The sequence below is a fragment of the Heptranchias perlo genome, chromosome 44, assembly GCF_035084215.1.
Source record: "Heptranchias perlo isolate sHepPer1 chromosome 44, sHepPer1.hap1, whole genome shotgun sequence".
In the NCBI taxonomy this organism is placed as follows: Eukaryota; Metazoa; Chordata; class Chondrichthyes; order Hexanchiformes; family Hexanchidae; genus Heptranchias; species Heptranchias perlo.
The window spans coordinates 707031-734865 of NC_090368.1; the positions used below are offsets into that span (position 1 = coordinate 707031).

Here is a 27835-nt window from a genome sequence, read left to right on the forward strand (position 1 = left end):
TCCAGATATTTCTCGGAGGCTGGACCTGAGACTCATACTCACCCCAGGAAAGGGGGAGTTCTTTAAAACTCTCACTTCCCCCCAAAAAAATAATTCCAACATTTCTGTTATATTTTTCTGTATTTTTGCCTGTCTCCAGCCTTTATTGTCACTCAGTTCTTTTGCAGCTTGCTCATTCCCTTCAGTGCCTACGGTTTCATTCATTAATCTGCACCCCCCCACCACCCCGTCTGTTTGATATTCCCCCTCCTCCTCACTTTGCACATTCTGCTCCAATCACGAACCCCGGTCAGTTTCACACCAAATAAGGAAATGAGAGTGCAGCAGTCAGGCAGATAGTCAGGCACTCCGGGCTTTGCCTCCTCCTCACTGACAGGCAGACTCTTAACCCCATGTGTCCCAGGCTGGCCCCAAACCAATCGCTCATAAACTGATATCAGAGGAAGACAGCCACAAACCTCAATTTAGCACAGCTCAAATTCAGTCTTATTTCATCCCAATTTCTCCCCTCTATTCCCAAAGTGCTAACACTTTGGGGGACGGGTTCCACGGGTGTCAGGCGTCCTCCAGTACCTCACCCAAGTGGCCATTCTTTGTGCTTGAGCCCAGACAGTGGGTGTCAGCAGGATATTCCACCATAAGGGCATCACAGCTGAACCTGATTCTGCACACCTGCAACGACCCTGAGCTAGAGCAGGTTAAACAAAAAATCAGCTACGGTCCCACTCCTGACCACTATTCAGTGACGTAAAAACAGAAAATGCTGGAAAAGCCCCGCAAGTGAGACAGCACCTGTGGAAACAGAAACAGAGTTAACGTTTCAGGTCGAAGGCCTTTCGTCAGAACTCAGTTCGTCACTGTTCATCGACCCCTTGCTGGGAAGCAAGTGTCTGGATGTCAACTGAGGTCAGGGTAGGGCTTGGCTGTGATGCCCTCATTGGTCAAATAGTCAGCCAACACTCACTATCTGGCTCACACAAGAGAAAGAACTTGCATTTATATAGCACCTTTCACAATCTCAGGACGTCCCAAAGCGCTTTACAGCCAATGAGGTACTTTTTTGAAGTGTAGTCACTGTTGTAAAGTAGCAAATGCAGCAGCCAATTTGCACACAGCAAGATCCCACAAACAGCAATGTGATAATGACCAGATCATCAGTTTTTTAGTGATGTTGGTTGAGAGATAAATATTGGTCCAGGATGAACTCCCCTGCTCTTCTTCCAATAGTGGCACAGGATCTTTTATATCCGCCTGAGTGGGCAGATGGGGCCTCAGTTTAACATCTCATCTGAAAGACGGCCCCTCCGACAGTGCAGGACTCCTTCAGTGCTGCATCAGGAGTGTCAGCCTGGATTATGTGCTCAAGCCTCTGGAGTGGGACTTAAGACCGCGACCTTCTGACCCAGAGGCGAGAGTGCTGCCCACTGAACCATGGCTGACACCTTAAAAAGAAAAAAAAAGCCATTTGGGCGAGGTGCTGAAGGCCTGTGGAGCCCGAACCCCAGTGAGAGCCAGCGAGTGAGATAAAACCTAAACTGCCCGGGATAAAATACATTGCATAAATACTAGTCCATCTCCCATAGTGCTGCACATGGGATGGGGTGTAAGACCAAGTGTAGTAGTCAGGTGAAGCAGGGTTAGAGGGCGGGGAATAATTGGCCCAGGGCGCACAGACGTAATTCAGTTCCCAGTTTAGTCATGTATTTTTAGATTACCATGATAAATTCCTATGTCCCGTTTATAATGGAAAGTGCCTATGTAAATATGTCTGGCTGTAATTGCACTCTCCTGCCAATGGTGGCGCTGCAGCACCCCCACTGGTGGGAGGATGTAATTACAGCCCAACAGTTTTCCACAAACACTTCTCATTATAATTGTGGATATAAGAACCTATAATGAGGAAGTGTATGCAGACAAAAAATTTTTAGAATATATTATAGGTGGTCCAGACGCTGGGCATGAAACTGAAACTAGATACAGACTTAGAATTACTCATTTTAATTTAATTGTATTAAAATCACAGCTTCAAAAAAAAAACAACGGAAGTAAAGATGGTTCAGGGTCTGGGGGACGGGAGACCCAGATACAAATCGTGGAAAAATAGAAAGTTATTAGTCCGTCACTTCTTTCTGCCCCGAGTTAAAGTCTGTTTTCTCCGCATTGTTCTGCAGGTCACAGAAAGTCACGGCAGCCTTGGAACAAACAGGAAGGTTGTGATTGTGACAGAGGCTGCAGTCTGTTCCTTTAGGCTAATATAAGGCTGTGCTTGAACAAACAGTTGGGCAGTAACAGAGCTGACAGGGACTTAATAGCACCTTAAAAACACTGAGCGGGTTAGAAGCATCAGATAAAACATTCGGGCCACACAAACTCTGACACTGAGGGAGTGATACACCCAGCTTATGATTAGATGAATACAAGCCCCTCCTCCAAGAGGATCTGGAGTCATAATTTACACTGACACACAGTCGGTTAATCGATTACTCCCCCCTCCCCTTTACGGAGCTCAGAATATGATAACAAGTTCTTTTCAACCGTTCCCTCACCCCCCCCAGCCCGGTTAAGATTTTGACACTTGGTTGACACCCAATGGTCAGGCCCATCCATTCCCCCTTGTGGTTTCCATCCTGGAGGGGACACAGCTCCTGTAGGAGATCCTCACAAGGGACAACAGAAACCAGCACAAAACCCACTTGCTGCCAAATACAAAGGTAGGCAGGGACAAGCTAGGGGCGAAGGAAGGGTGGGACAAGCTAGGCGCAAAGGTTGGGTTGGGGACAGGATAGGGGCCAAGGGGCAGGACAGAGGGCCAGAAGGGGTTAGGTGGAGGTAGGTGGGACTAGGAGGGTGGGTGGGGGAGGGAGAGGAGTGGGGACAGGGCTGGAGTTCGAAGGATTGATTGGCTGCTGATTAAAATTGATTGAAAACCTTGATAACTAAATGAACATTTTCCACATCAGGGAGCAACGACCATCTTTAGAATCTCATTGACGTCCGGTTTCCATTTTAACACATTTCCAGATAACTCTTTTAAAAACTGGGTGCATGGGAACCCTGGAACCAGGTGGACTATCCCAGGGTGCTGGAGGGATTATTGACACACACACAACGCAGGAGAGAGTCTTTCTGTTTGGGGAATTTTCTGGGCAGAGCCACCCTTACAGCAGCTGCTGACGGGCTCCCCCCACTCCAAAGAAACAGCTGAATTTGTCGCATTGTGCAGTTTACTTCCGTTTGTAACACAAACGCTGCATTGAAACACGCGTGTGGGCCCCTGTGACACACCACAGACACCCATGTCCTCAAACCAGGCTGGTGGGCTCCTCCCTTTCAGACAGGGTGACGCGAGCGTGGATCTCGGAGGCTCACCCGTCTCGCAGCCAGAAGAATGCCGGGGGTCAACCCAAAGTTCAGCTCACGGTGAAGCAGAGTGACCCCTGCTGGTCTTCGCTAAAGCAGTTCTGTACGGACAAGAGGAGGAGGAACACCAAGACACAAGGTTATATATCAGTAAGGTTCACATCATACTTCTCCTGTACGGAGGTTGGCTGCCCGACGTTGGTGGAGGCTCAGTCTGCACTCGATCTAACTGTTTGCACAGGTCCCTCAGTTCCTTTATCTCCTCTAGAACCTGCTTGGCTTGGCTCCAGTTTGACAGTGCCTCGCCGAGTAACCTCTCTGTCTCGTGGAGAGCGCTCTGGGCGTCTGATTTCCCTGAAAGATCTCTGTTCTGCCTCTTCTTCCCCTCGTGGCCGCCGGCTTCCAGCAACAGCTGCTGAGTTCTCTCCAGTTTCAGTGCAATGAGTTCCCTTACCCGCCCCAGCTGCTCCTGCTGCATGCTGCCAAACTGGGCCTCGAAGCCTTTCCGTAACACGGACCTGTGCGCGGACCCCGCGCGAGACAGGATTTCCTCCGACGCGCACTTGTTCAGCTCTGCAAAGGGCAGCTTCTTTGAGATCTCTGGCGAGCAGGTCCCCTCCCGATCCAGAGAGGCGGCCGATTCCCTCTGCCGGCTGTCCCCTTTCTTCCGTAGGCTGCTCTTCCGGGAGGAGCGCTCCTTCTCCATGGCAGTATCTCCCTTCTCCGAGGTTTTGGCGGAGGCTTCGTGGGCAGCACCAAGCTGGTTGGTGCATCTGTCCAGATCCATGCAGAAACTCTCTCCGCAAGTCCCACCATCCTCCTCCTGGATCAGGTCGAGGGTCAGCATGCCGTCAGATGTTGAGGTAGATGCCTGAGGACACCAGAGAAACACTTAAACACTTAATATTTAGAACAAGTCTTACTCAGGCCTCAAATTCAATTGTTTTTCTAATTTTCTCCACCCCGCCCCTCCCCCGGAGTTGGCATAAGTGCTGACTCCTGCTGAGATGCGGGTTTCCCTCCAGCACCTCACCGGGTGCCCGGATAATGAGTAATGATGGGCTATTCAACCACAGAGGGCATCACAGCCGAACCCTGACCTGCCTTCCCCCAAAGTCCACACATGTAGGAATTACCACATGGGAACTGGCCGTTTGGCCCAACTAGTCCATGTTGGTATGTATCCTCAACACGAGCAGTAATCCTAATCTCCTGAGCCCGCCCTGATCTCATTATCCCTTTATCCCCCTCTCCTTCAATAACCTTTTCACTCTTCCTAAATGTTGACCTGGATCTTCCATCAGGGGTCGCTGGAAAGTGATGGGGGGCAGGGACTCCGGCTGATCTTCCCTCTACAGACGACACAAAGCTGGGGTGGAATGTGAGCTGTGAGGAGGATGCAAAGAGGCTCCAATGTAATTTAGACAAGTTGGGTGAGTGGGCAAGAACATGGCAGATGCAGTATAACGTGGATAAATGTGAGGTTATCCACTTTGGTTGTAAAAACAGAAAGGCAGATTATCTGAATGGTGATAGATTGGGAAAAGGGGAAGTGCAATGAGACCTGGGTGTCCTTGTACACCAGTCGCTGAAAGCGAGCATTCAGGTGCAGCAAGCAGTTAGGAAGGCGAATGGTATGTTGGCCTTCATTGCAAGAGGATTTGAGTACAGGAGCAGGGATGTCTTACTGCAGGGTCTTGGTGAGACCACATCTGGAGTATTGTGTGCAGTTTTGGTCTCCTTATCTGGGGAAGGATGTCCTTGCCATGGAGGGAGTGCAACGAAGGTTTACCAGACTGATTCCTGGGATGGCAGGACTGACGTGTGAGGAGAGATTGGGTTGACTAGGCCAATATTCACTAGAGTTTAGAAGCATGAGAGGTGATCTCATCAAAACATATAAAATTCTAACAGGACTAGACCGACTAGATGCAGGGAGGATGTTCCCGATGGATGGGGAGTCCAGAACCAGGGTCACAGTCTCAGGATACGGGGTATGCCATTTAGGACCGAGATGAGGAGAAATTTCTTCACTCAGTGGGTGGTGAACCTGTGGAATTCTCTACCACAGAAGGCAGTGGAGGCCAAATCATTAGATGTATTCAAGAAGGAGATCTATATATTTCTTAATGCTAAAGGGATCAAGGGATATGGGGAAAAAGCGGGAACAGGGTACTGAGTTAGACAATCAGCCATGATCGTTTTGAATGGCGGAGCAGGCCCGAAGGGTCAAATGGCCGACTCTGGCTCCTATTTTCTATGTTTCCATGTTTCTACCTCCCCAGGGGCCCTGAGGCTGATTGTAATGCCCCAGGTGTCACCCACCTGAGATCAGCTAACTCAGCACAGAGCAGGGATGAAAGCTGAGGTCTTCCTGCTCGATGCCTCTACCGACTGAGCCACGGGGCAGCTCCAGGATTCAGTTCTCACTTGTCCTGTTACTTTCCGTTTGCCCCCGTTTCCAATCTCTCCCACAGTTTCTGGAAAGAAGGCTGGAAGTCGGGAGCTGATTCAGCCACTCGAGCGGGTTGAGGGTGACTTGCTTTCTGAGGGTGGGACAGGGTTGCCTCTTGCCCCAAGAATGATCATTATGAGGAAGCAAATTTATCTGCGTCTGAGATTAAATCAGATCTTGAGATCCTGGAAAGCAGCATTACAGACTGGACACCAGGTGTCACGGGCTCGCTCGGATTATTGGAGTTCGGCCTTGGGTTAATTCCTTCTTGAGAAAAGCCCTCAACGGTCACAGAGAAAGGCTTCCATAGCCCGCTATAGGCTCCCTCCACTGATCACATCAGAGTTCCCGGCAGGACTGCCATGAAATCAGATCACATGAAAGGTAATAGATACAGAGTGTAATCAGCATGCAGTGATGTCATGATCCTTATGTGGCTGCACTGCAGGCAGGAGAAGCAACGGCAGCACGTACAAAGAGAAAGGGTTCTTCAATCACAGCGGTACTGGGAGGGGAGGGAGGGTCCCAGAGGAGGGGTCCCAGGGGAGAGGTCCCAGAGGAGGGACCCCAGGGGAGAGGTATCTGACATTGTCCTGACTGCATCCAATGTTGCCCTGACCATCCTAAGGTTGCCTGAATTCACCCCGAAATCGTCCTGTATGCACCCCGACAACCCTGGTCTGCGCCCGTCCCCCTGGGCCCCCTACTAAAACTGAATCAATGAAGAACGGTGAACCCACTCACCACTGCCATCAGATGCCCGCGAGTGGGCGGCCGGCGGGAGTGCTGGATTTTCGCTCGGTCTCGAGTCGGGTGGGCAAGAAAACTTTCCTCATCAACGGTGACCTGTAATTAAACACATGACAGGGGTGGGTTCCACACTCAGTGACAGCGCACACCTAACCACATGAGAGAGCTCTCCTGGAGGCACACGAGATCTGCAAACCGAGCACAGACCAGAGATGGCATCTGGGACCTTCCCAGTGTGTGTGTCTCAGTCCCTGTGTATGGGGTGTAGCCCCAAGGGTTTACCCTGTACGATAAAGGCCCCGGGGCTACGTCCCCCACACAACGACTGAACCACACACACACTAGGAAGGTCCCTGGCGGCATCTCTGGTCTGTCCTCAGTATTAAAGAAAGTTTAGTGATGTTTCCGATAAGCTCATTAATTCAGCTATGGTAGTACAGCATTTATGGTACTGGACGAGAAACTCACAGATTGTGAATTCCAATTGAGTTCAGTATATCTGGTAGTTTGTGAGTTGCCACCAGCAAAAAATGACCCTGAAAGCAACCAGATTGTTGTAAAAACCCAACTGATTCACTCATCACCTTCGGGGAAAGGATTATGTCACCTGACACTGTTTGGTGTACCTGTGACTTCAGTCCCATACTACACAGTTGACCCATTGCCCTCTGAAGTGATCGAACCAGCCACTCACTAGTTAAAAACAATCACTGCCATGGGTTTGAGAAGAAGGTCATTACCACGGGTTAGATACAGAGTGAACCTGTGCACTGTCCCATCAAACACTCCCAGGGCAGGTACCGCACGGGTTAGATACAGAGTAAAGCTCCCTCTACACTGTTCCTACTGTACAATTTTGACTTTGTGCTGAATTCCTGGTGCAGCCCCCATCTATAAACCGATGATGCGAACTGTTACCTCATCAAGGACACGGTTCTTTGCCCGGCTGAGCGCGCTGCTCAGCACGTTAATCCATGACTCCTTTTCTTCAGGACTCACTGCAAGGAAGATCAGGTTTGGTGCCTGGAGGGAGATAAACAAGGCCAGTGAGTGAGTGATGGGGAGGTGGGGGGCTATAATAACACGGAACTGAAATAGACACCGAACTTGGAGCACTGCAGTTATCCTAACAGAGGGGTGACTGCTGCCCACTGACAGCAGGTACTTTGGGACGTCCTGAGGTTGTGAAAGGTCCTGTATAGGCCTCTGGTGGGAGCATGGTTTCACCGCCTCAGGACAACCCAAAGCTTCACAGCCAATGAAGTACTTTTTGAACGGTAGTCACTGTTGTAATGTAGGAAACATGGCAGCCAATTTTCACACAGCAAGCTCCCACAGACAGCAATGAGATAATGACCAGATAATCTGTTTTAGTGATGTTGGTTGAGAGATAAATATTAGCCTTGGACACCCGGAGAGAACTCCCCAGCTCTTCTTCCAATAGTGGCTATGGGATCTTTTACATCCACCTGAGAGGGCAGACAGGGGTCTCAGTTTAATCTCTCATCCAAAAGACGGTGCCTCCGACGGTGCAGCGCTCCCTCAGTACTGGCACTGGGCGTGTCAGCCTGGATTTTGTGCTCAGGTTTCTGGAGTTGGGCTTGAACCCACGACCTGACTCAGAGGCGAGAGTGCTGCCCGCTGAACCGCGGCGGAAGGGAATATGCCTTCATACAGTAACACTCGGGAGATACAGAGCCCAATAGGATGCAGGCTCCAAGCCTTGTCGAGCCGAGGATGCTGCACTTTCCAGCAGGCGGGCGAGCGCCAGTAAAGAAAATCGTAGGTGAGGGTTGAGATGAGTCACATGTTAGCACCTGGCACCACCTGCCAGAGGCCTCGAGGGGAAACCATGCTCCTGCCAGAGGCCTCGATGGGAAATCACGCTCCTGCCAGAGGCCTCGATGGGAAACCGTGCTCCTGCCAGAGGCCTCGAGGGGAAACCATGCTCCTGCCAGAGGCCTCGATGGGAAACCACGCTCCTGCCAGAGGCCTCGAGGGGAAACCATGCTCCTGCCAGAGGCCTCGATGGGAAACCATGCTCCTGCCAGAGGCCTCGATGGGAAACCATGCTCCTGCCAGAGGCCTCGATGGGAAACCATGCTCCTGCCAGAGGCCTAGTGGGGAAACCATGCTCCTGCCAGAGGCCTCGATGGGAAACGATGCTCCTGCCAGAGGCCTAGACTGGAAACCATGCTCCTGCCAGAGGCCTAGTGGGGAAACCATGCTCCTGCCAGAGGCCTAGACAGGAAACCATGCTCCTGCCAGAGGCCTCGATGGGAAACCACGCTCCTACCACAGGCCTCGATGGGAAACCACGCTCCTACCACAGGCCTCGATGGGAAACCATGCTCCTACCACAGGCCTCGATGGGAAACCATGAACCTGCCAGAGGCCTCGATGGGAAACGATGCTCCTACCAGAGGCCTCGATGGGAAACGATGCTCCTGCCAGAGGCCTCGATGGGAAACGATGCTCCTGCCAGAGGCCTCGATGGGAAACCATGAACCTGCCAGAGGCCTAGACTGGAAACCATGCTCCTGCCAGAGGCCTCGATGGGAAACCATGCTCCTGCCAGAGGCCTAGACTGGAAACCATGCTCCTACCAGAGGCCTCGATGGGAAACCATGCTCCTGCCAGAGGCCTAGACTGGAAACCATGCTCCTGCCAGAGGCCTAGACTGGAAACCATGCTCCTGCCAGAGGCCTAGACTGGAAACCATGCTCCTGCCAGAGGCCTCGATGGGAAACCATGCTCCTGCCAGAGGCCTAGACTGGAAACCATGCTCCTGCCAGAGGCCTCGATGGGAAACCATGCTCCTGCCAGAGGCCTAGTGGGGAAACCATGCTCCTGCCAGAGGTCGAGACTGGAAACCATGCTCCTGCCAGAGGCCTCGATGGGAAACCGTGCTCCTGCCAGAGGCCTAGTGGGGAAACCATGCTCCTGCCAGAGGCCTCGATGGGAAACCATGCTCCTGCCAGAGGCCTCGATGGGAAACCATGAACCTGCCAGAGGCCTCGATGGGAAACCATGCTCCTGCCAGAGGCCTAGACAGGAAACCATGCTCCTGCCAGAGGCCTCGATGGGAAACCATGCTCCTGCCAGAGGCCTCGATGGGAAACCATGCTCCTGCCAGAGGCCTCGATGGGAAACCGTGCTCCTGCCAGAGGCCTCGATGGGAAACCATGAACCTGCCAGAGGCCTCGATGGGAAACCATGCTCCTGCCAGAGGCCTCGATGGGAAACCGTGCTCCTGCCAGAGGCCTCGATGGGAAACCATGAACCTGCCAGAGACCTCGATGGGAAACCATGCTCCTGCCAGAGGCCTAGTGGGGAAACCACGCTCCTGCCAGAGGCCTAGTGGGGAAACCATGCTCCTGCCAGAGGTCGAGACTGGAAACCATGCTCCTGCCAGAGGCCTCGATGGGAAACCATGCTCCTGCCAGAGGCCTCGATGGGAAACCATGCTCCTGCCAGAGGCCTCGATGGGAAACCATGCACCTGCCAGAGGCCAAGTGGGGAAACCATGCTCCTGCCAGAGGCCTAGACTGGAAACCATGCTCCTGCCAGAGGCCTCGATGGGAAACCATGCTCCTGCCAGAGGCCTAGTGGGGAAACCATGCTCCTGCCAGAGGCCTAGTGGGGAAACCATGCTCCTGCCAGAGGCCTAGACAGGAAACCACGCTCCTGCCAGAGGCCTCAATGGGAAACCATGCTCCTGCCAGAGGCCTAGACTGGAAACCATGCTCCTGCCAGAGGTCGAGACTGGAAACCATGCTCCTGCCAGAGGCCTCGATGGGAAACCATGCTCCTGCCAGAGGCCTCGATGGGAAACCACGCTCCTGCCAGAGGCCTAATGGGGAAACCATGCTCCTGCCAGAGGCCTCGATGGGAAACCATGCTCCTGCCAGAGGCCTCGATGGGAAACCATGCTCCTGCCAGAGGCCTCGATGGGAAACGATGCTCCTGCCAGAGGTCGAGACTGGAAACCATGCTCCTGCCAGAGGCCTCGATGGGAAACCATGCTCCTGCCAGAGGCCTCGATGGGAAACCATGCTCCTGCCAGAGGCCTAATGGGGAAACCATGCTCCTGCCAGAGGTCGAGACTGGAAACCATGCTCCTGCCAGAGGCCTAATGGGGAAACCATGCTCTTGCCAGAGGCCTAATGGGGAAACCATGCTCCTGCCAGAGGCCTCGATGGGAAACCATGCTCCTGCCAGAGGGATAAGGAACAAGGGGCTGGCTGATGGAAACGGAGCTTTCCAATAATCCTGATGATGGGTGAACCTGCTAAGTGGGTTTGCTTCTGTTGGTAAAAGGGGATCCCAAGCTGCGGTCAGATGGTGGTAAACAAAGAAAGGCTCACCGTGTTACCGGGCTGTCTGTTGCGCACCAGCGTGAACTTGCTGTGGTTCTTCTTGCTCCTGCTCTTCGATTTGCGCAGTTCCTCGCATTTCTCATAGTCCATCAGGTCGAACTTATCCGGAACCTTCTTCTCGTCTTTCACCTGTGAATGGGAACAGTCAGGATGAGTCGAAGGACCAGGGGTCAGGGGTCGGCTGATCCAGCCTGAAGCAAGTTCACTGCCCTTAATCACCTCAGCCTTCAGAAAGGTCAATCAGGGTTAAAGTTCAGCCCCTCCTCCGGGTGGAAATTAAGCTGACTGGAACTAAATCACCTTTCCCCAATGCGGCTGTTTACAAGTAAAATATTCTTTGTACTTTAGAGAAGTGACCACAATCGAAGGCAGTGAATGGAAGGTTAAAGGCTGAATCTGGAGTGAGGGTGAATGGCCCAAGGTCAGAGCAGGTGCAGGATGATGGGAGACCGTGGAGCTGTAACTGTGTGGCTCTGTCTCTGCACTGCAGTTATAATTAGCTGGCGAATCACGGTTTGTAAGTGTGTGGGTTACAGAATGTCACCCGTACACACTTTTTAAACACAGCCTCTCAACCCTGGAGTGAAACCCTATCAAAGAGCAACTGTCGCAATCTGCCTTTCAAAAATAAATAATGAGTCATTTTTACCTCATTTCCATCTCGCCTAATTTTTCACAGTTGTCTATTTTTATTTGAACTGATGGAGTTTGTGTGCTTGTCTGTGCACAGACTATGTGTGCGTGTGTCTGACTGTGTTAGTGTTTGCGTGTGTTTCTGTGATACTCTGTGTGTGTGTGTTAGTGTTTGCGTGTGTTTCTGTGATACTCTATGTGTGTGTGTTAGTGATTGCGTGTGTTTCTGTGATACTCTGTGTGTGTGTTAGTGTTTGCGTGTGTTTCTGTGATACTCTATGTGTGTGTGTTAGTGATTGCGTGTGTTTCTGTGATACTCTGTGTGTGTGTTTGTGATTGCGTGTGTTTCTGTGATACTCTGTGTGTGTGTTAGTGATTGCGTGTGTTTCTTTGATACTCTATGTGTGTGTGTTTGTGATTGCGTGTGTTTCTGTGATACTGTGTGTGTGTGTGTTAGTGATTGCGTGTGTTTCTGTACATACTGTGTGTGTGTGTTTGTGATTGCATGTGTTTCTTTGATACTCTATGTGTGTGTGTTTGTGGTTGCGTGTGTTTCTGTGATACTCTGTGTGTGTGTGTTAGTGATTGCGTGTGTTTCTGTACATACTGTGTGTGTGTGTTTGTGATTGCGTGTGTTTCTTTGATACTCTATGTGTGTGTGTTTGTGATTGCGTGTGTTTCTGTACATACTGTGCGTGTGTGTTTGTGATTGCGTGTGTTTCTGTGATACTCTGTGTGTGTGTGTTTGTGATTCCGTGTGTTTCTGTGATAGTGTGTGTGTTAGAGATTGCGTGTGTTTCTGTGATACTCTATGTGTGTGTGTTTGTGATTGCGTGTGTTTCTGTGATACTCTGTGTGTTAGTGATTGCGTATGTTTCTGTGATACTCTGTGTCTGTGTGTTTGTGACTCCGTGTGTTTCTGTGATACTGTGTGTGTGTTAGTGATTGCGTGTGTTTCTGTGATACTCTAGCTGTTTGTGATTGCGTGTGTTTCTGTGATACTCTGTGTGTGTGTGTGTGTGTGATTCCGTGTGTTTCTGTGATACTCTATGTGTGTGTGTTTGTGATTGCGTGTGTTTCTGTGATACTCTGTGTGTGTGTGTTTGTGATTGCGTGTGTTTCTGTGATACTCTGTGTGTGTGTGTTTGTGATTGCGTGTGTTTCTGTGATACTCTGTGTGTGTGTGTTTGTGATTGCGTGTGTTTCTGTGATTGTGTGTGTGTGTTTCTGTGATACTCTAGGTGTTTGTGATTGCGTGTGTTTCTGTGATACTCTATGTGTGTGTGTGTTAGTGATTGCGTGTGTTTCTGTGATACTCTGTGTGTGTGTGTGTTAGTGATTGCGTGTGTTTCTGTGATACCCTGTGTGTGTGTGTGATTCCGTGTGTTTCTGTGATACTCTATGTGTGTGTGTTTGTGATTGCGTGTGTTTCTGTGATACTCTATGTGTGTGTGTGTTAGTGATTGCGTGTGTTTCTGTGATACTCTGTGTGTGTGTGTGTTAGTGATTGCGTGTGTTTCTGTGATACCCTGTGTGTGTGTGTGATTCCGTGTGTTTCTGTGATACTCTATGTGTGTGTGTTTGTGATTGCGTGTGTTTCTGTGATACTGTGTGTGTGTGTGTTTGTGATTGCGTGTGTTTCTGTGATACTCTGTGTGTGTGTGTTTGTGATTGCGTGTGTTTCTGTGATACTGTGTGTGTGTGTGTTTGTGATTGCGTGTGTTTCTGTGATACTCTATGTGTGTGTGTGTGTGTGTTTGTGATTGCGTGTGTTTCTGTGATACTCTGTGTGTGTGTTTGTGATTCCGTGTGTTTCTGTGATACTGTGTGTGTGTGTGTTTGTGATTCCGTGTGTTTCTGTGATACTGTGTGTGTGTGTGTTTGTGATTCCGTGTGTTTCTGTGATACTGTGTGTGTGTGTGTTTGTGATTGCGTGTGTTTCTGTGCATACTTTGTGTGTGTGTGTCTTCAGTGGTGGTGCTGTGGGATCAGTGAGTCACAGCCCAGCACTTATCTGTATACACAGCATCTTGTGGGTTTCCTGTACAGACAGAGGCGGTGATGAAGTGAAACCTCAGCTATACTGTCCTTACTCTGTCTTCACTCAGTGAGACAGGAAGTATTAAGATGTAAGACTGTTTTTCTCTCACTTGACTCCTTTTCCCCTCCTGCACTTGACTTCCAGACGCCAATGTGCGCTGTACAGAAATACCCAGAGACTACCCTGATGTCACAGTAAATGCATCACTCAGTGTGATACTGATTCATACAGACGAGAGGGTGCCAGCTTCAATCCCTGGTCTGTGCTGAGCTAACTCATCACACACAGGGCAGCAGTAGGGGCTACAATTGGCCTTCGAGTCCCTGGGTAAGGAGGTGAAAGATCAGACAAGATTCTGGCTGGAAAAAGCTGGATCAGGATCGGCTGCGATGCTTTCACAGGTGAATAATATGCTGATGCTCATAAGTGAAAAATGGTCACTTGGGTGAGGTATGGGAACGAGGCTGGAACCTGTGTCCCACCAAGAGCCAGCAACTTCGGGAGAGGAAGAGAGACCATAGGCAACATTAAAATATGTTTATTACAGAGGGAGATCGACATCCAACACTCACACCTCGACTTAACCCACATCTGGATTCATCTCACATCTGGATTTACCCCACACTTGGATTTACCCCACACCTGGATTTATCCCACATCTGGACTTAACCCTCCTGGATTTAACCCACATCTGAATTTATTCCATACCTGGATTTTATCTCAAGGGCTGAACATTTATAACCAGTTGCTGAAATAATCAGCATTAACGTAAAGATTTCAGAGGTTGCCGGTGCTGCCCTGAGCCTCACCTTCACAGCAAAGGGTTTGGGATGTTTGCAATCGCAAGCGGCCTAACTAACGTTACAAAGTACGCTGTAGGGATGCCCTCAGCTGCGTGCATTGAACTTCAAAGTAATGGCACAAAGTCAAACCAACAGGATCCAAAGCCTTTGCAGAGTCACATCATCAATTTACGTGTCTGATGGGTAATCTACCCCACTCTCAATTGCATCCTTTCATCTGTATTATCGATATTACTGTGTCAGTGCTGCTCTAATATTTCCCCTCTCGTTCCTTCTAAGCTGAAAATACTCCAGGCTACACACACTTCCTCCTACTGCATCCTTACTGTGTTGAAGTCAAGACTCATTGCACCATCTCCCACTCCAACTCATTCCTTCCCACGATCTCAAACCTGTGGAGCTAGTGATCTCCCATAGTCTCTGCTTCCTCCTACAATCTACAGCCTGTTAAAATCCAAGCCTGGCCTCACCTCACCAATACTAACCCAGAGTTGGCATCACCTAATCACTACTTTTTGCCTGCTCTTCTTTCCTGTTCTTATCACTCTTGGTCCTTCACTTGAGTTTCTCGATAAACAAAAGCTTTTCTTCAGTTTCTATCCCGTCATCATCCCATTTAACCCAGCTGTGAAAGATCAGCAGGGATTGGACTCTGGGAAATCCCAAAACATTCCAAGAACATAATTAATTGAGGGAATTAGGAGAGACAGATTGAGCGATGGAGAATTTAGGAGAGACTTGGAGCAAGAGATGAAGGATTTTGGAGAGAGGATGAAGTGATGGAGGATTTGGAAGAGAGATGGACCAAGTGATGGGGGATTTAGGAGAGAGATGGACCAAGAGATGGGGGATTTAGGAGAGAGATGGACCAAGTGATGGGGGATTTGGGAGAGAGATGGACCAAGTGATGGGGGATTTGGGAGAGAGATGGACCAAGTGTTGGGGGATTTGGGAGAGAGATGGACCAAGTGATGGGGGATTTGGGAGAGAGATGGACCAAGTGATGGGGGATTTGGGAGAGAGATGGACCAAGTGATGGGGGATTTAGGAGAGAGATGGACCAAGAGATGGGGGATTTAGGAGAGAGATGGACCAAGTGATGGGGGATTTGGGAGAGAGATGGACCAAGTGATGGGGGATTTGGGAGAGAGATGGACCAAGTGTTGGGGGATTTGGGAGAGAGATGGACCAAGTGATGGGGGATTTGGGAGAGAGATGGACCAAGTGATGGGGGATTTGGGAGAGAGATGGACCAAGTGATGGGGGATTTGGGAGAGAGATGGACCAAGTGATGGGGGATTTGGGAGAGAGATGGACCAAGAGATGAAGGATTTAGGGGAGAGATGGACCAAGTGATGGGGGATTTAGGGGAGAGATGGACCAAGTGATGGGGGATTTGGGAGAGAGATGGACCAAGTGATGAAGGATTTAGGGGAGAGATGGACCAAGTGATGGGGGATTTGGGAGGAAGATGGACCAAGTGATGGGGGATTTTGAGAGAGGCAAGTATATCTTTTCTTTGGTAAGGAGCCCAAAATTGTACACAATACTCCGGGTGCGGTCTCACCAAGGCCCTATATAATTGTAGTACGACATCTTTATTCCTGTACTCAAATCCTCTTGTAATAAAGGCCAAGTGATGGGGGATTTGGGAGAGAGATGGACCAAGTGATGGGGGATTTGGGAGAGAGATGGACCAAGTGATGGGGGATTTGGGAGAGAGATGGACCAAGTGACAATAAACACAGCTTCCGATGGCTGGCTTTGTAATAATTTGAGTATCAGACAGTATTAGACATCACACTGCCTCTGAAATTAGCTTGAACAGGAAGTAAGCAGTCATCACAGGACTGTGCTTGGGTACAGTGACGCTCATGGCTGATACATCAGCCCTTATATGTCTCAAGCTAGTTTGAAAAACTTCCTTTCCAAATTCCCCTCCCTCCCTGAAGCCACGTGTCGGCTCACCAATATCCAGACAGCGAGGGATTTCACAGCCACATGGCGGAGAGGCGTCACTGGACAGTGATCAGGAGCTCGCACCCTGGCTGATTTCCCCCTCCGCCCTTACTAACCCTGGGGCACTGAGACCAATTGCAGCGCCCACCGAGACCAGGGATGAAACTAGGGACCTGCCTGCTCCGTGGGGCTCAGCATCACATAATAACATAAGAAATAGGAGCAGAGGTTGGCCATACGGCCCCTCGAGCCTGCTCTGCCATTATAAGATCATGGCTGATCTTTGACCTCAACTCCACTTTCCTGCCCGATCCCCATATCCCTTAGTGTCCAAAAATCTGTCAATCTCAGTCTTGAATATACTCAATGACTGAGCATCCACAGCCCTCAAGGGTAGAGAATTCCAAAGGACCTCTCCGTGTCTCAGGCCCCTCTCTCTGTGTCTCAGGCCCCCTCTCTCTGTGTCTCAGGCCCCCTCTCTCTGTGTCTCAGGCCCCCTCTCTCTGTGTCTCAGGCCCCCTCTCTCTGTGTCTCAGGCCCCCTCTCTCTGTGTCTCAGGCCCCCTCTCTCTGTGTCTCAGGCCCCCTCTCTCTGTGTCTCAGGCCCCCTCTCTCTGTGTCTCAGGCCCCCTCTCTCTGTGTCTCAGGCCCCTCTCTCTGTGTCTCAGGCCCCCTCTCTCTGTGTCTCAGGCCCCCTCTCTCTGTGTCTCAGGCCCCCTCTCTCTCTCTGTGCCTCAGGCCCCCTCTCTCTCTCTGTGCCTCAGGCCCCCTCTCTCTCTCTGTGCCTCAGGCCCCCTCTCTCTGTGCCTCAGGCCCCCTCTCTCTGTGCCTCAGGCCCCCTCTCTCTGTGCCTCAGGCCCCCTCTCTCTGTGCCTCAGGCCCCCTCTCTCTGTGCCTCAGGCCTCCTCTCTCTGTGCCTCAGGCCCCCTCTCTCTGTGCCTCAGGACTCCTCTGTCTGTGTCTCAGGCCCCCTCTCTCTGTGTCTCAGGCCCCTCTTTCTCTGTGTCTCAGGCCCCTCTCTCTCTGTGTCTCAGGCCCCTCTTTCTCTGTGTCTCAGGCCCCCTCTCTCTGTGTCTCAGGCCCCTCTTTCTCTGTGTCTCAGGCCCCTCTTTCTCTGTGTCTCAGGCCCCTCTCTCTCTGTGTCTCAGGCCCCTCTTTCTCTGTGACTCAGGCCCCTCTTTCTCTGTGACTCAGGCCCCTCTTTCTCTGTGTCTCAGGCCCCTCTCTCTCTGTGTCTCAGGCCCCTCTCTCTCTGTGTCTCAGGCCCCTCTTTCTCTGTGACTCAGGCCCCTCTTTCTCTGTGACTCAGGCCCCTCTTTCTCTGTGACTCAGGCCCCTCTCTCTCTATTCTCAGGCCCCTCTCTCTCTCTGTCTCAGGCCCCTCTCTCCCTCTGTCTCAGGCCCCTCTCTCTCTGTGTCTCAGGCCCCTCTCTCTCTGTGTCTCAGGCCCCTCTCTCTCTGTGTCTCAGGCCCCTCTCTCTCTGTGTCTCAGGCCCCTCTCTGTGTCTCAGGCCCCTCTCTCTCTCTGTGTCTCAGGCCCCTCTCTCTCTCTGTGTCTCAGGCCCCCCTCTCTCTGTGTCTCAGGACTCCTCTTTCTCTCTCTCTCTCTCTCTGTGTCTCAGGACCCCTCTTTCTCTCTCTCTCTCTCTGTGTCTCAGGACCCCTCCCTCTCTCTCTCTCTCTGTGTCTCAGGCCCCTCTCTCTGTGTCTCAGGACCCCTCTCTCTGTGTGTCTCAGGACCCCTCTCTCTCTGTGTCTCAGGACCCCTCTCTCTCTCTCTCTGTGTCTCAGGCCCCTCTCTCTGTGTCTCTGGACCCCTCTCTCTCTCTCTGTCTCAGGACTCCTCTCTCTGTGTCTCAGGACCCCTCTCTCTCTCTCTCTGTGTCTCAGGTCCCTCTCTCTCTCTCTCTCTGTGTCTCAGGTCCCCCCCCCTCTCTCTGTGTCTCAGGACTCCTCTCTCTCTCTGTGTCTCAGGACCCCTCTCTCTCTCTCTCTCTCTGTGTCTCAGGTCCCTCTCTCTCTCTCTCTCTGTGTCTCAGGTCCCCCCCCCTCTCTCTGTGTCTCAGGACTCCTCTCTCTCTCTGTGTCTCAGGACCCCTCTCTCTCTCTCTCTCTCTCTGTGTCTCAGGTCTCTCTCTCTGTGTCTCAGGACCTCTCTCTCTCTCTCTCTGTGTCTCAGGACCCCGCCCTCTCTCTCTCTCTCTCTCTCTCTCTGTGTCTCAGGACCCCCCTCTCTCTCTGTGTCTCAGGCCCCTCTCTCTGTGTCTCAGGACCCCTCTCTCTGTGTCTCAGGACCCCTCTCTCTCTCTCTCTCTCTGTGTCTCAGGTCCTCTCTCTCTGTGTCTCAGGTCTCCTCTCTCTCTCTCTCTCTCTCTGTGTCTCAGGACCCCTCTCTCTCTCTCTCTCTGTGTCTCAGGACTCTCTCTCTCTCTCTGTGTCTCAGGACTCCTCTCTCTGTGTCTCAGGATCCTTCTCTCTCTCTGTGTGTCTCAGGATCCTTCTCTCTCTCTGTGTGTCTCAGGTCCCTCTCTCTGTGTCTCAGGATCCTTCTCTCTCTCTCTCTGTGTCTCAGGTCTCTCTCTCTGTGTCTCAGGTCTCTCTCTCTGTGTGTCTCAGGTCCCCCTCTCTCTCTGTGTCTCAGGACTCCTCTCTCTCTCTCTCTCTCTCTCTCTGTGTCTCAGGCCCCTCTCTCTCTTTGTGTCTCAGGTCTCTCTCTCTGTGTCTCAGGACCCCCCCTCTCTCTCTGTGTCTCAGGCCCCTCTCTCTCTCTGTGTCTCAGGCCTCTCTCTCTCTCTCTGTGTCTCAGGACCCCTTTCTCTCTGTCTCAGGACCCCTCTCTCTCTCTCTGTGTCTCAGGACCTCTCTCTGTGTCTCAGACCTCCTCTCTCTCTGTGTCTCAGGACTCCTCTCTCTCTCTCTGTCTCAGGCCCCTCTCTCTCTGTGTCTCAGGCCCCCCTCTCTCTCTCTGTGTCTCAGGCCCCTCTCTCTGTGTCTCAGGCCCCTCTCTCTGTGTCTCAGGCCCCTCTCTCTGTGTCTCAGGCCCCTCTCTCTGTGTCTCAGGCCCCTCTCTCTGTGTCTCAGGCCCCTCTCTCTGTGTCTCAGGCCCCTCTCTCGCTCTCTCTGTGTCTCAGGCCCCTCTCTCTGTGTCTCAGGCCCCTCTCTCTGTGTCTCAGGCCCCTCTCTCTGTGTCTCAGGCCCCTCTCTCTGTGTCTCAGGCCCCTCTCTCTGTGTCTCAGGCCCCTCTCTCTGTGTCTCAGGCCCCTCTCTCTGTGTCTCAGGCCCCTCTCTCTGTGTCTCAGGCCCCTCTCTGTGTCTCAGGCCTCCCTCTCTCTCTCTGTGTGTCTCAGGACCCCTCTCTCTCTCTCTCTCTCTCTCTGTCTCAGGCCCCTCTCTGTCTCTCTCTCTCTGTGTCTCAGGACCCCTCTCTCTCTGTGTCTCAGGCCTCTCTCTCTCTCTCTCTGTCTCAGGACCCCTCTCTCTCTCTCTCTCTCTCTCTGTCTCAGGCCTCTCTCTCTCTCTCTCTCTCTCTGTGTCTCAGGACCCCTCTCTCTCTCTCTCTCTGTGTCTCAGGACCCCTCTCTCTCTCTCTCTCTGTGTCTCAGGACCCCTCTCTCTGTGTCTCAGGACCCCTCTCTCTCTCTCTCTCTCTCTGTGTCTCAGGACCCCTCTCTCTCTCTCTCTCTCTCTGTGTCTCAGGACTCCTCTCTCTGTGTCTCAGGACCCCTCTCTCTCTCTCTCTCTGTGTCTCAGGTCCCCTCTCTCTGTGTCTCAGGACCCCTCTCTCTCTCTCTCTGTGTCTCAGGACCCCTCTCTCTCTCTCTCTGTGTCTCAGGACCCCTCTCTCTGGACCCCTCTCTCTCTCTCTCTCTCTCTCTGTCTCAGGCCCCCCTCTCTCTCTCTCTCTGTGTCTCAGGACCCCTCTCTCTCTCTCTCTGTGTCTCAGGACCCCTCTCTCTTTCTCTCTCTGTCTCAGGCCCCTCTCTCTCTCTCTCTCTCTGTGTCTCAGGACCCCTCTCTCTCTCTCTGTGTCTCAGGACCCCTCTCTCTCTCTCTCTCTCTGTGTCTCAGGACCCCTCTCTCTCTCTCTCTCTGTGTCTCAGGACCCCTCTCTCTCTCTCTCTCTGTGTCTCAGGTCCTCTCTCTCTGTGTCTCAGGACCCCTCTCTCTCTCTCTCTCTCTGTGTCTCAGGTCCTCTCTCTCTGTGTCTCAGGACCCCTCTCTCTCTCTCTCTCTCTCTCTCTCTGTCTCAGGCCCCTCTCTCTCTCTCTCTCTGTGTCTCAGGACCCCTCTCTCTCTCTCTCTGTGTCTCAGGACCCCTCTCTCTCTCTCTGTGTCTCAGGACCCCTCTCTCTCTCTCTCTCTGTCTCAGGCCCCTCTCTCTCTCTCTCTGTGTCTCAGGACCCCTCTCTCTCTCTCTGTGTCTCAGGACCCCCCTCTCTCTCTCTCTCTATGTGTGTCTCAGGACCCCTCTCTCTCTCTCTCTCTGTGTCTCAGGACCCCTCTCTCTCTCTCTGTGTGTCTCAGGACCCCTCTCTCTCTCTCTCTCTGTGTCTCAGGACCCCTCTCTCTCTCTCTCTCTGTGTCTCAGGACCCCTCTCTCTCTCTCTGTGTGTCTCAGGACCCCTCTCTCTCTCTCTCTCTGTGTCTCAGGTCCTCTCTCTCTGTGTCTCAGGACCCCTCACTCTCTCTCTCTGTGTGTCTCAGGACCCCCCTCTCTCTCTCTCTCTGTGTGTCTCAGGACCCCTCTCTCTCTCTCTCTCTCTGTGTCTCAGGACCCCTCTCTCTCTCTCTCTCTCTGTGTCTCAGGACCTCTCTCTGTGTCTCAGACCTCCTCTCTCTCTGTGTCTCAGGACCTCTCTCTGTGTCTCAGGACTCCTCTCTCTCTCTCTGTCTCAGGCCCCTCTCTCTCTGTGTCTCAGGCCCCTCTCTCTCTGTGTCTCAGGCCCCTCTCTCTCTGTGTCTCAGGCCCCTCTCTCTGTGTCTCAGGCCCCTCTCTGTGTCTCAGGCCCCTCTCTATGTCTCAGGCCCCTCTCTCGCTCTCTCTGTGTCTCAGGCCCCTCTCTCTGTGTCTCAGGCCCCTCTCTCTGTGTCTCAGGCCCCTCTCTCTGTGTCTCAGGCCCCTCTCTCTGTGTCTCAGGCCCCTCTCTCTGTGTCTCAGGCCCCTCTCTCTGTGTCTCAGGCCCCTCTCTCTGTGTCTCAGGCCCCTCTCTCTGTGTCTCAGGCCCCTCTCTCTGTGTCTCAGGCCCCTCTCTCTGTGTCTCAGGCCCCTCTCTCTGTGTCTCAGGCCCCTCTCTCTGTGTCTCAGGCCCCTCTCTCTGTGTCTCAGGCCCCTCTCTCTGTGTCTCAGGCCCCTCTCTCTGTGTCTCAGGCCCCTCTCTCTGTGTCTCAGGCCCCTCTCTCTGTGTCTCAGGCCCCTCTCTCTGTGTCTCAGGCCCCTCTCTCTGTGTCTCAGGCCCCTCTCTCTGTGTCTCAGGCCCCTCTCTCTGTGTCTCAGGCCCCTCTCTGTGTCTCAGGCCTCCCTCTCTCTCTCTGTGTGTCTCAGGACCCCTCTCTCTCTCTCTCTCTCTGTCTCAGGCCCCTCTCTCTCTCTCTCTCTCTGTGTCTCAGGACCCCTCTCTCTCTGTGTCTCAGGCCTCTCTCTCTCTCTCTCTGTCTCAGGACCCCTCTCTCTCTCTCTCTCTCTCTCTGTCTCAGGCCTCTCTCTCTCTCTCTCTCTCTGTGTCTCAGGACCCCTCTCTCTCTCTCTCTGTGTCTCAGGACCCCTCTCTCTCTCTCTCTCTCTGTGTCTCAGGACCCCTCTCTCTGTGTCTCAGGACCCCTCTCTCTCTCTCTCTCTCTGTGTCTCAGGACCCCTCTCTCTCTCTCTCTCTCTCTCTCTGTGTCTCAGGACTCCTCTCTCTGTGTCTCAGGACCCCTCTCTCTCTCTCTCTGTGTCTCAGGACCCCTCTCTCTCTCTCTCTGTGTCTCAGGACCCCTCTCTCTGGACCCCTCTCTCTCTCTCTCTCTCTCTCTCTCTGTCTCAGGCCCCCCTCTCTCTCTCTCTCTGTGTCTCAGGACCCCTCTCTCTTTCTCTCTCTGTCTCAGGCCCCTCTCTCTCTCTCTCTGTGTCTCAGGACCCCTCTCTCTCTCTCTCTCTGTGTCTCAGGACCCCTCTCTCTCTCTCTCTCTCTCTGTGTCTCAGGACCCCTCTCTCTCTCTCTCTCTGTGTCTCAGGACCCCTCTCTCTCTCTCTCTCTGTGTCTCAGGTCCTCTCTCTCTGTGTCTCAGGACCCCTCTCTCTCTCTCTCTCTCTGTGTCTCAGGTCCTCTCTCTCTGTGTCTCAGGACCCCTCTCTCTCTCTCTCTCTCTCTGTCTCAGGCCCCTCTCTCTCTCTCTCTCTGTGTCTCAGGACCCCTCTCTCTCTCTCTCTCTGTGTCTCAGGACCCCTCTCTCTCTCTCTGTGTCTCAGGACCCCTCTCTCTCTCTCTCTCTCTGTCTCAGGCCCCTCTCTCTCTCTCTCTGTGTCTCAGGACCCCTCTCTCTCTCTCTGTGTCTCAGGACCCCCCTCTCTCTCTCTCTCTCTGTGTGTCTCAGGACCCCTCTCTCTCTCTCTCTCTCTGTGTGTCTCAGGACCCCTCTCTCTCTCTCTCTCTGTGTCTCAGGACCCCTCTCTCTCTCTCTCTGTGTCTCAGGACCCCTCTCTCTCTCTCTCTCTCTCTGTGTCTCAGGACCCCTCTCTCTCTCTCTGTGTCTCAGGACCCCTCTCTCTCTCTCTGTGTGTCTCAGGACCCCTCTCTCTCTCTCTCTCTCTGTGTCTCAGGTCCTCTCTCTCTGTGTCTCAGGACCCCTCACTCTCTCTCTCTGTGTGTCTCAGGACCCCTCTCTCTCTCTCTCTGTGTGTCTCAGGACCCCTCTCTCTCTCTCTCTCTCTGTGTCTCAGGACCCCTCTCTCTCTCTCTCTCTCTGTGTCTCAGGACCCCTCTCTCTCTCTCTCTGTGTGTCTCAGGACCCCTCTCTCTCTCTCTCTCTGTGTCTCAGGTCCTCTCTCTCTGTGTCTCAGGACCCCTCACTCTCTCTCTCTGTGTGTCTCAGGACCCCCCTCTCTCTCTCTCTCTGTGTGTCTCAGGACCCCTCTCTCTCTCTCTCTCTCTGTGTCTCAGGACCCCCCTCTCTCTCTCTCTCTCTGTGTCTCAGGACCTCTCTCTGTGTCTCAGGACTCCTCTCTCTCTCTCTGTCTCAGGCCCCTCTCTCTCTGTGTCTCAGGCCCCTCTCTCTCTGTGTCTCAGGCCCCTCTCTCTGTGTCTCAGGCCCCTCTCTGTGTCTCAGGCCCCTCTCTGTGTCTCAGGCCCCTCTCTCGCTCTCTCTGTGTCTCAGGCCCCTCTCTCTGTGTCTCAGGCCCCTCTCTCTGTGTCTCAGGCCCCTCTCTCTGTGTCTCAGGCCCCTCTCTCTGTGTCTCAGGCCCCTCTCTCTGTGTCTCAGGCCCCTCTCTCTGTGTCTCAGGCCCCTCTCTCTGTGTCTCAGGCCCCTCTCTCTGTGTCTCAGGCCCCTCTCTCTGTGTCTCAGGCCCCTCTCTCTGTGTCTCAGGCCCCTCTCTCTGTGTCTCAGGCCCCTCTCTCTGTGTCTCAGGCCCCTCTCTCTGTGTCTCAGGCCCCTCTCTCTGTGTCTCAGGCCCCTCTCTCTGTGTCTCAGGCCCCTCTCTCTGTGTCTCAGGCCCCTCTCTCTGTGTCTCAGGCCCCTCTCTCTGTGTCTCAGGCCCCTCTCTCTGTGTCTCAGGCCCCTCTCTCTGTGTCTCAGGCCCCTCTCTCTGTGTCTCAGGCCCCTCTCTCTGTGTCTCAGGCCCCTCTCTGTGTCTCAGGCCTCCCTCTCTCTCTCTGTGTGTCTCAGGACCCCTCTCTCTCTCTCTCTCTCTGTCTCAGGCCCCTCTCTCTCTCTCTCTCTCTGTGTCTCAGGACCCCTCTCTCTCTGTGTCTCAGGCCTCTCTCTCTCTCTCTCTGTCTCAGGACCCCTCTCTCTCTCTCTCTCTCTCTCTCTCTGTCTCAGGCCTCTCTCTCTCTCTCTCTCTCTGTGTCTCAGGACCCCTCTCTCTCTCTCTCTGTGTCTCAGGACCCCTCTCTCTCTCTCTCTCTCTGTGTCTCAGGACCCCTCTCTCTGTGTCTCAGGACCCCTCTCTCTCTCTCTCTCTCTGTGTGTCAGGACCCCTCTCTCTCTCTCTCTCTCTCTCTGTGTCTCAGGACTCCTCTCTCTGTGTCTCAGGACCCCTCTCTCTCTCTCTCTGTGTCTCAGGACCCCTCTCTCTCTCTCTCTGTGTCTCAGGACCCCTCTCTCTGGACCCCTCTCTCTCTCTCTCTCTCTCTCTGTCTCAGGCCCCCCTCTCTCTCTCTCTCTGTGTCTCAGGACCCCTCTCTCTTTCTCTCTCTGTCTCAGGCCCCTCTCTCTCTCTCTCTGTGTCTCAGGACCCCTCTCTCTCTCTCTCTCTGTGTCTCAGGACCCCTCTCTCTCTCTCTCTCTCTCTCTGTGTCTCAGGACCCCTCTCTCTCTCTCTCTCTCTCTGTGTCTCAGGACCCCTCTCTCTCTCTCTCTCTGTCTCAGGTCCTCTCTCTCTGTGTCTCAGGACCCCTCTCTCTCTCTCTCTCTCTGTGTCTCAGGTCCTCTCTCTCTGTGTCTCAGGACCCCTCTCTCTCTCTCTCTCTCTCTGTCTCAGGCCCCTCTCTCTCTCTCTCTCTGTGTCTCAGGACCCCTCTCTCTCTCTCTCTCTGTGTCTCAGGACCCCTCTCTCTCTCTCTGTGTCTCAGGACCCCTCTCTCTCTCTCTCTCTCTGTCTCAGGCCCCTCTCTCTCTCTCTCTGTGTCTCAGGACCCCTCTCTCTCTCTCTGTGTCTCAGGACCCCCCTCTCTCTCTCTCTCTCTCTGTGTGTCTCAGGACCCCTCTCTCTCTCTCTCTCTGTGTCTCAGGACCCCTCTCTCTCTCTCTCTGTGTCTCAGGACCCCTCTCTCTCTCTCTCTCTCTCTGTGTCTCAGGACCCCTCTCTCTCTCTCTGTGTCTCAGGACCCCTCTCTCTCTCTCTGTGTGTCTCAGGACCCCTCTCTCTCTCTCTCTCTCTCTCTGTGTCTCAGGTCCTCTCTCTCTGTGTCTCAGGACCCCTCACTCTCTCTCTCTGTGTGTCTCAGGACCCCTCTCTCTCTCTCTCTGTGTGTCTCAGGACCCCTCTCTCTCTCTCTCTCTCTGTGTCTCAGGACCCCTCCCTCTCTCTCTCTCTCTCTGTGTGTCTCAGGACCCCTCTCTCTCTCTCTCTGTGTCTCAGGTCCTCTCTCTCTCTCTCTCTCTCTGTGTCTCAGGTCCTCTCTCTCTGTGTCTCAGGACTCCTACCTCTTTCTCCGAGATGTACAACTGATCCGTCTTTAAGATCACGTAGCGGTTTTTCCAGATTTCCCGGAATATTCCTCTCCCGCAGTACTTGCGAATCCAGCCACATTTCTCGGGCTGGGAGGTCGGCTGACCCGCTTCCTGTGTCCCCTGAATAATAAATAAATCAGCAATATTAAGGAACAGAAAAATATCAGTGAATTAAATGGGAATAGAGCTGGGGAGCGGGGTTCGGAAATGTTTGGTTTTTGCTGTTCAGACCCCGGGTTTAATTACTTTCATTATTTAAAAAATTGCCGGATTTGATCTCTCAAAATTTCCCATTTTTTCTCCGGGTCCGGTGAACCGGGACTGGTTCATGAAAATAAAACGGGTCAGAGCGAGAGCAAGATGACCCCGGACCCCAGACCCCGGACCCCAGACACTGGATCCCGGACCCCGGACCCCAGACACTGGATCCCAGACCCCGGACCCCAGACACTGGATCCCGGACCCCAGACACTGGATCCCAGACCCCGGACCCCAGACACTGGATCCCGGACCCCAGACACTGGATCCCAGACCCCGGACCCCAGACACTGGATCCCGGATCCCGGACCCCAGACACTGGATACCAGACACTGGATCCCGGACCCGGACACAGGATCCCGGACCCCAGACACTGGATCCCAGACCCGGACACGGGATCCCGGACCCCAGACACTGGATCCCAGACCCGGACACAGGATCCCGGACCCCAGACACAGGATCCCGGACCCCAGACACTGGATCCCAGACACAGGATCCCGGACCCCAGATACAGGAACCCGGACCCCAGACACAGGATCCCGCACCCCAGACACAGGATCCGGACACTAGATTCCGGACACTGGATCCCAGACACAGGATCCCGGATCCCAGACCCCTGACACTGGATCCCAAGCCCTAGACACAGGATCCCGGACCTAGACACAACATCCCGGACCCCAGACACAGGATCCCGGACCCCAGACATTGAATCCCGGACCCCAGACACTGGATCCCGGACCCCAGACATTGAATCCCGGACCCCAGACACTGGATCCCGGACCCCAGACCCCAGACACAACATCCCGGACCCCAGACACAACATCCCGGACCCCAGACACAGGATCCCGGACCCCAGACACTGGATCCCGGACCCCAGACACAACATCCCGGACCCCAGACACAGGATCCCGGACCCCAGACATTGAATCCCGGACCCCAGACACAGGATCCCGGACCCCAGACATTGAATCCCGGACCCCAGACACTGGATCCCGGACCCCAGACCCCAGACACAACATCCCGGACCCCAGACACAACATCCCGGACCCCAGACACAGGATCCCGGACCCCAGACACTGGATCCCGGACCCCAGACACAACATCCCGGACCCCAGACACAGGATCCCGGACCCCAGACATTGAATCCCGGACCCCAGACACTGGATCCCGGACCCCAGACATTGGATCCCGGACCCCAGACATTGGATCCCGGACCCCAGACACTGGATCCCGGACCCCAGACACTGGATCCCGGCCCCCGGCTCCCACCCCGTGTACACAACACAAACTCACCCTCTTGCTGGGCAGCGTCTTCTTCATCATCCCCCAGCCCGACCGCCGGCTGCGGGCTCCGGCGGCTGGAGGTGGATCAGGGGCCGGGGTCTGTGTTTCCCTCTGAAGCCTCCTCTCCCCCTCTGCCTCGGGTTCTCTCCCTCCCTCCCGCTGTTTCTAGATCTCTCTCTCTGTTTATCTCCAGTTCTCTCTATTCCCCTCTCTCTGCTCCTGTCTCTATCCTTCGCTGGTTCCCTCTGCCTCTATTTCTCTGCCTTTCCAGCTCTATTCATCTCTTTTTCTGTCTCTATTCTCTCTATCTCTATTTCTATTTATATATATTTCTCTCTCTGCCTTTATTTCTCTGTGTCTCTATTTCTCTCTCTCTATTTCCCTCTGTCTCCACTTCTATCTGTCTCTCCCTGTCTCAGGGTCACATCCGTCCGATGTCAGTCTGAATGGCTGGACGGCGGTATTTTATTGCTGCCTCGCTCTCTCTCTGCCTCTAACTCATCTTATAAAAACCACTGAGTGGGGGCCGGATTTCTGCTGCT

At 53.3% G+C, this 27835-nt stretch overlaps 1 protein-coding gene across 1 annotated transcript; it reads right to left on the reverse strand.

The window, feature by feature from the left end:
• Window positions 1–1982: 1982 nt before the first annotated feature.
• On the reverse strand, window positions 1983–27818 carry LOC137306550 (pleckstrin homology domain-containing family O member 1-like). The gene is made up of 6 exons (XM_067975826.1): window positions 27303–27818; window positions 25725–25871; window positions 10933–11073; window positions 7484–7588; window positions 6560–6661; window positions 1983–4231 (listed from the first exon to the last, which is right to left on the reverse strand). Exons 1-6 carry the CDS (start codon window positions 27330–27332, stop codon window positions 3518–3520), a joined length of 1239 nt encoding a protein of 412 aa, XP_067831927.1. The 5' UTR covers window positions 27333–27818; the 3' UTR covers window positions 1983–3517.
• Between the last annotated feature and the right edge of the window lie 17 nt (window positions 27819–27835).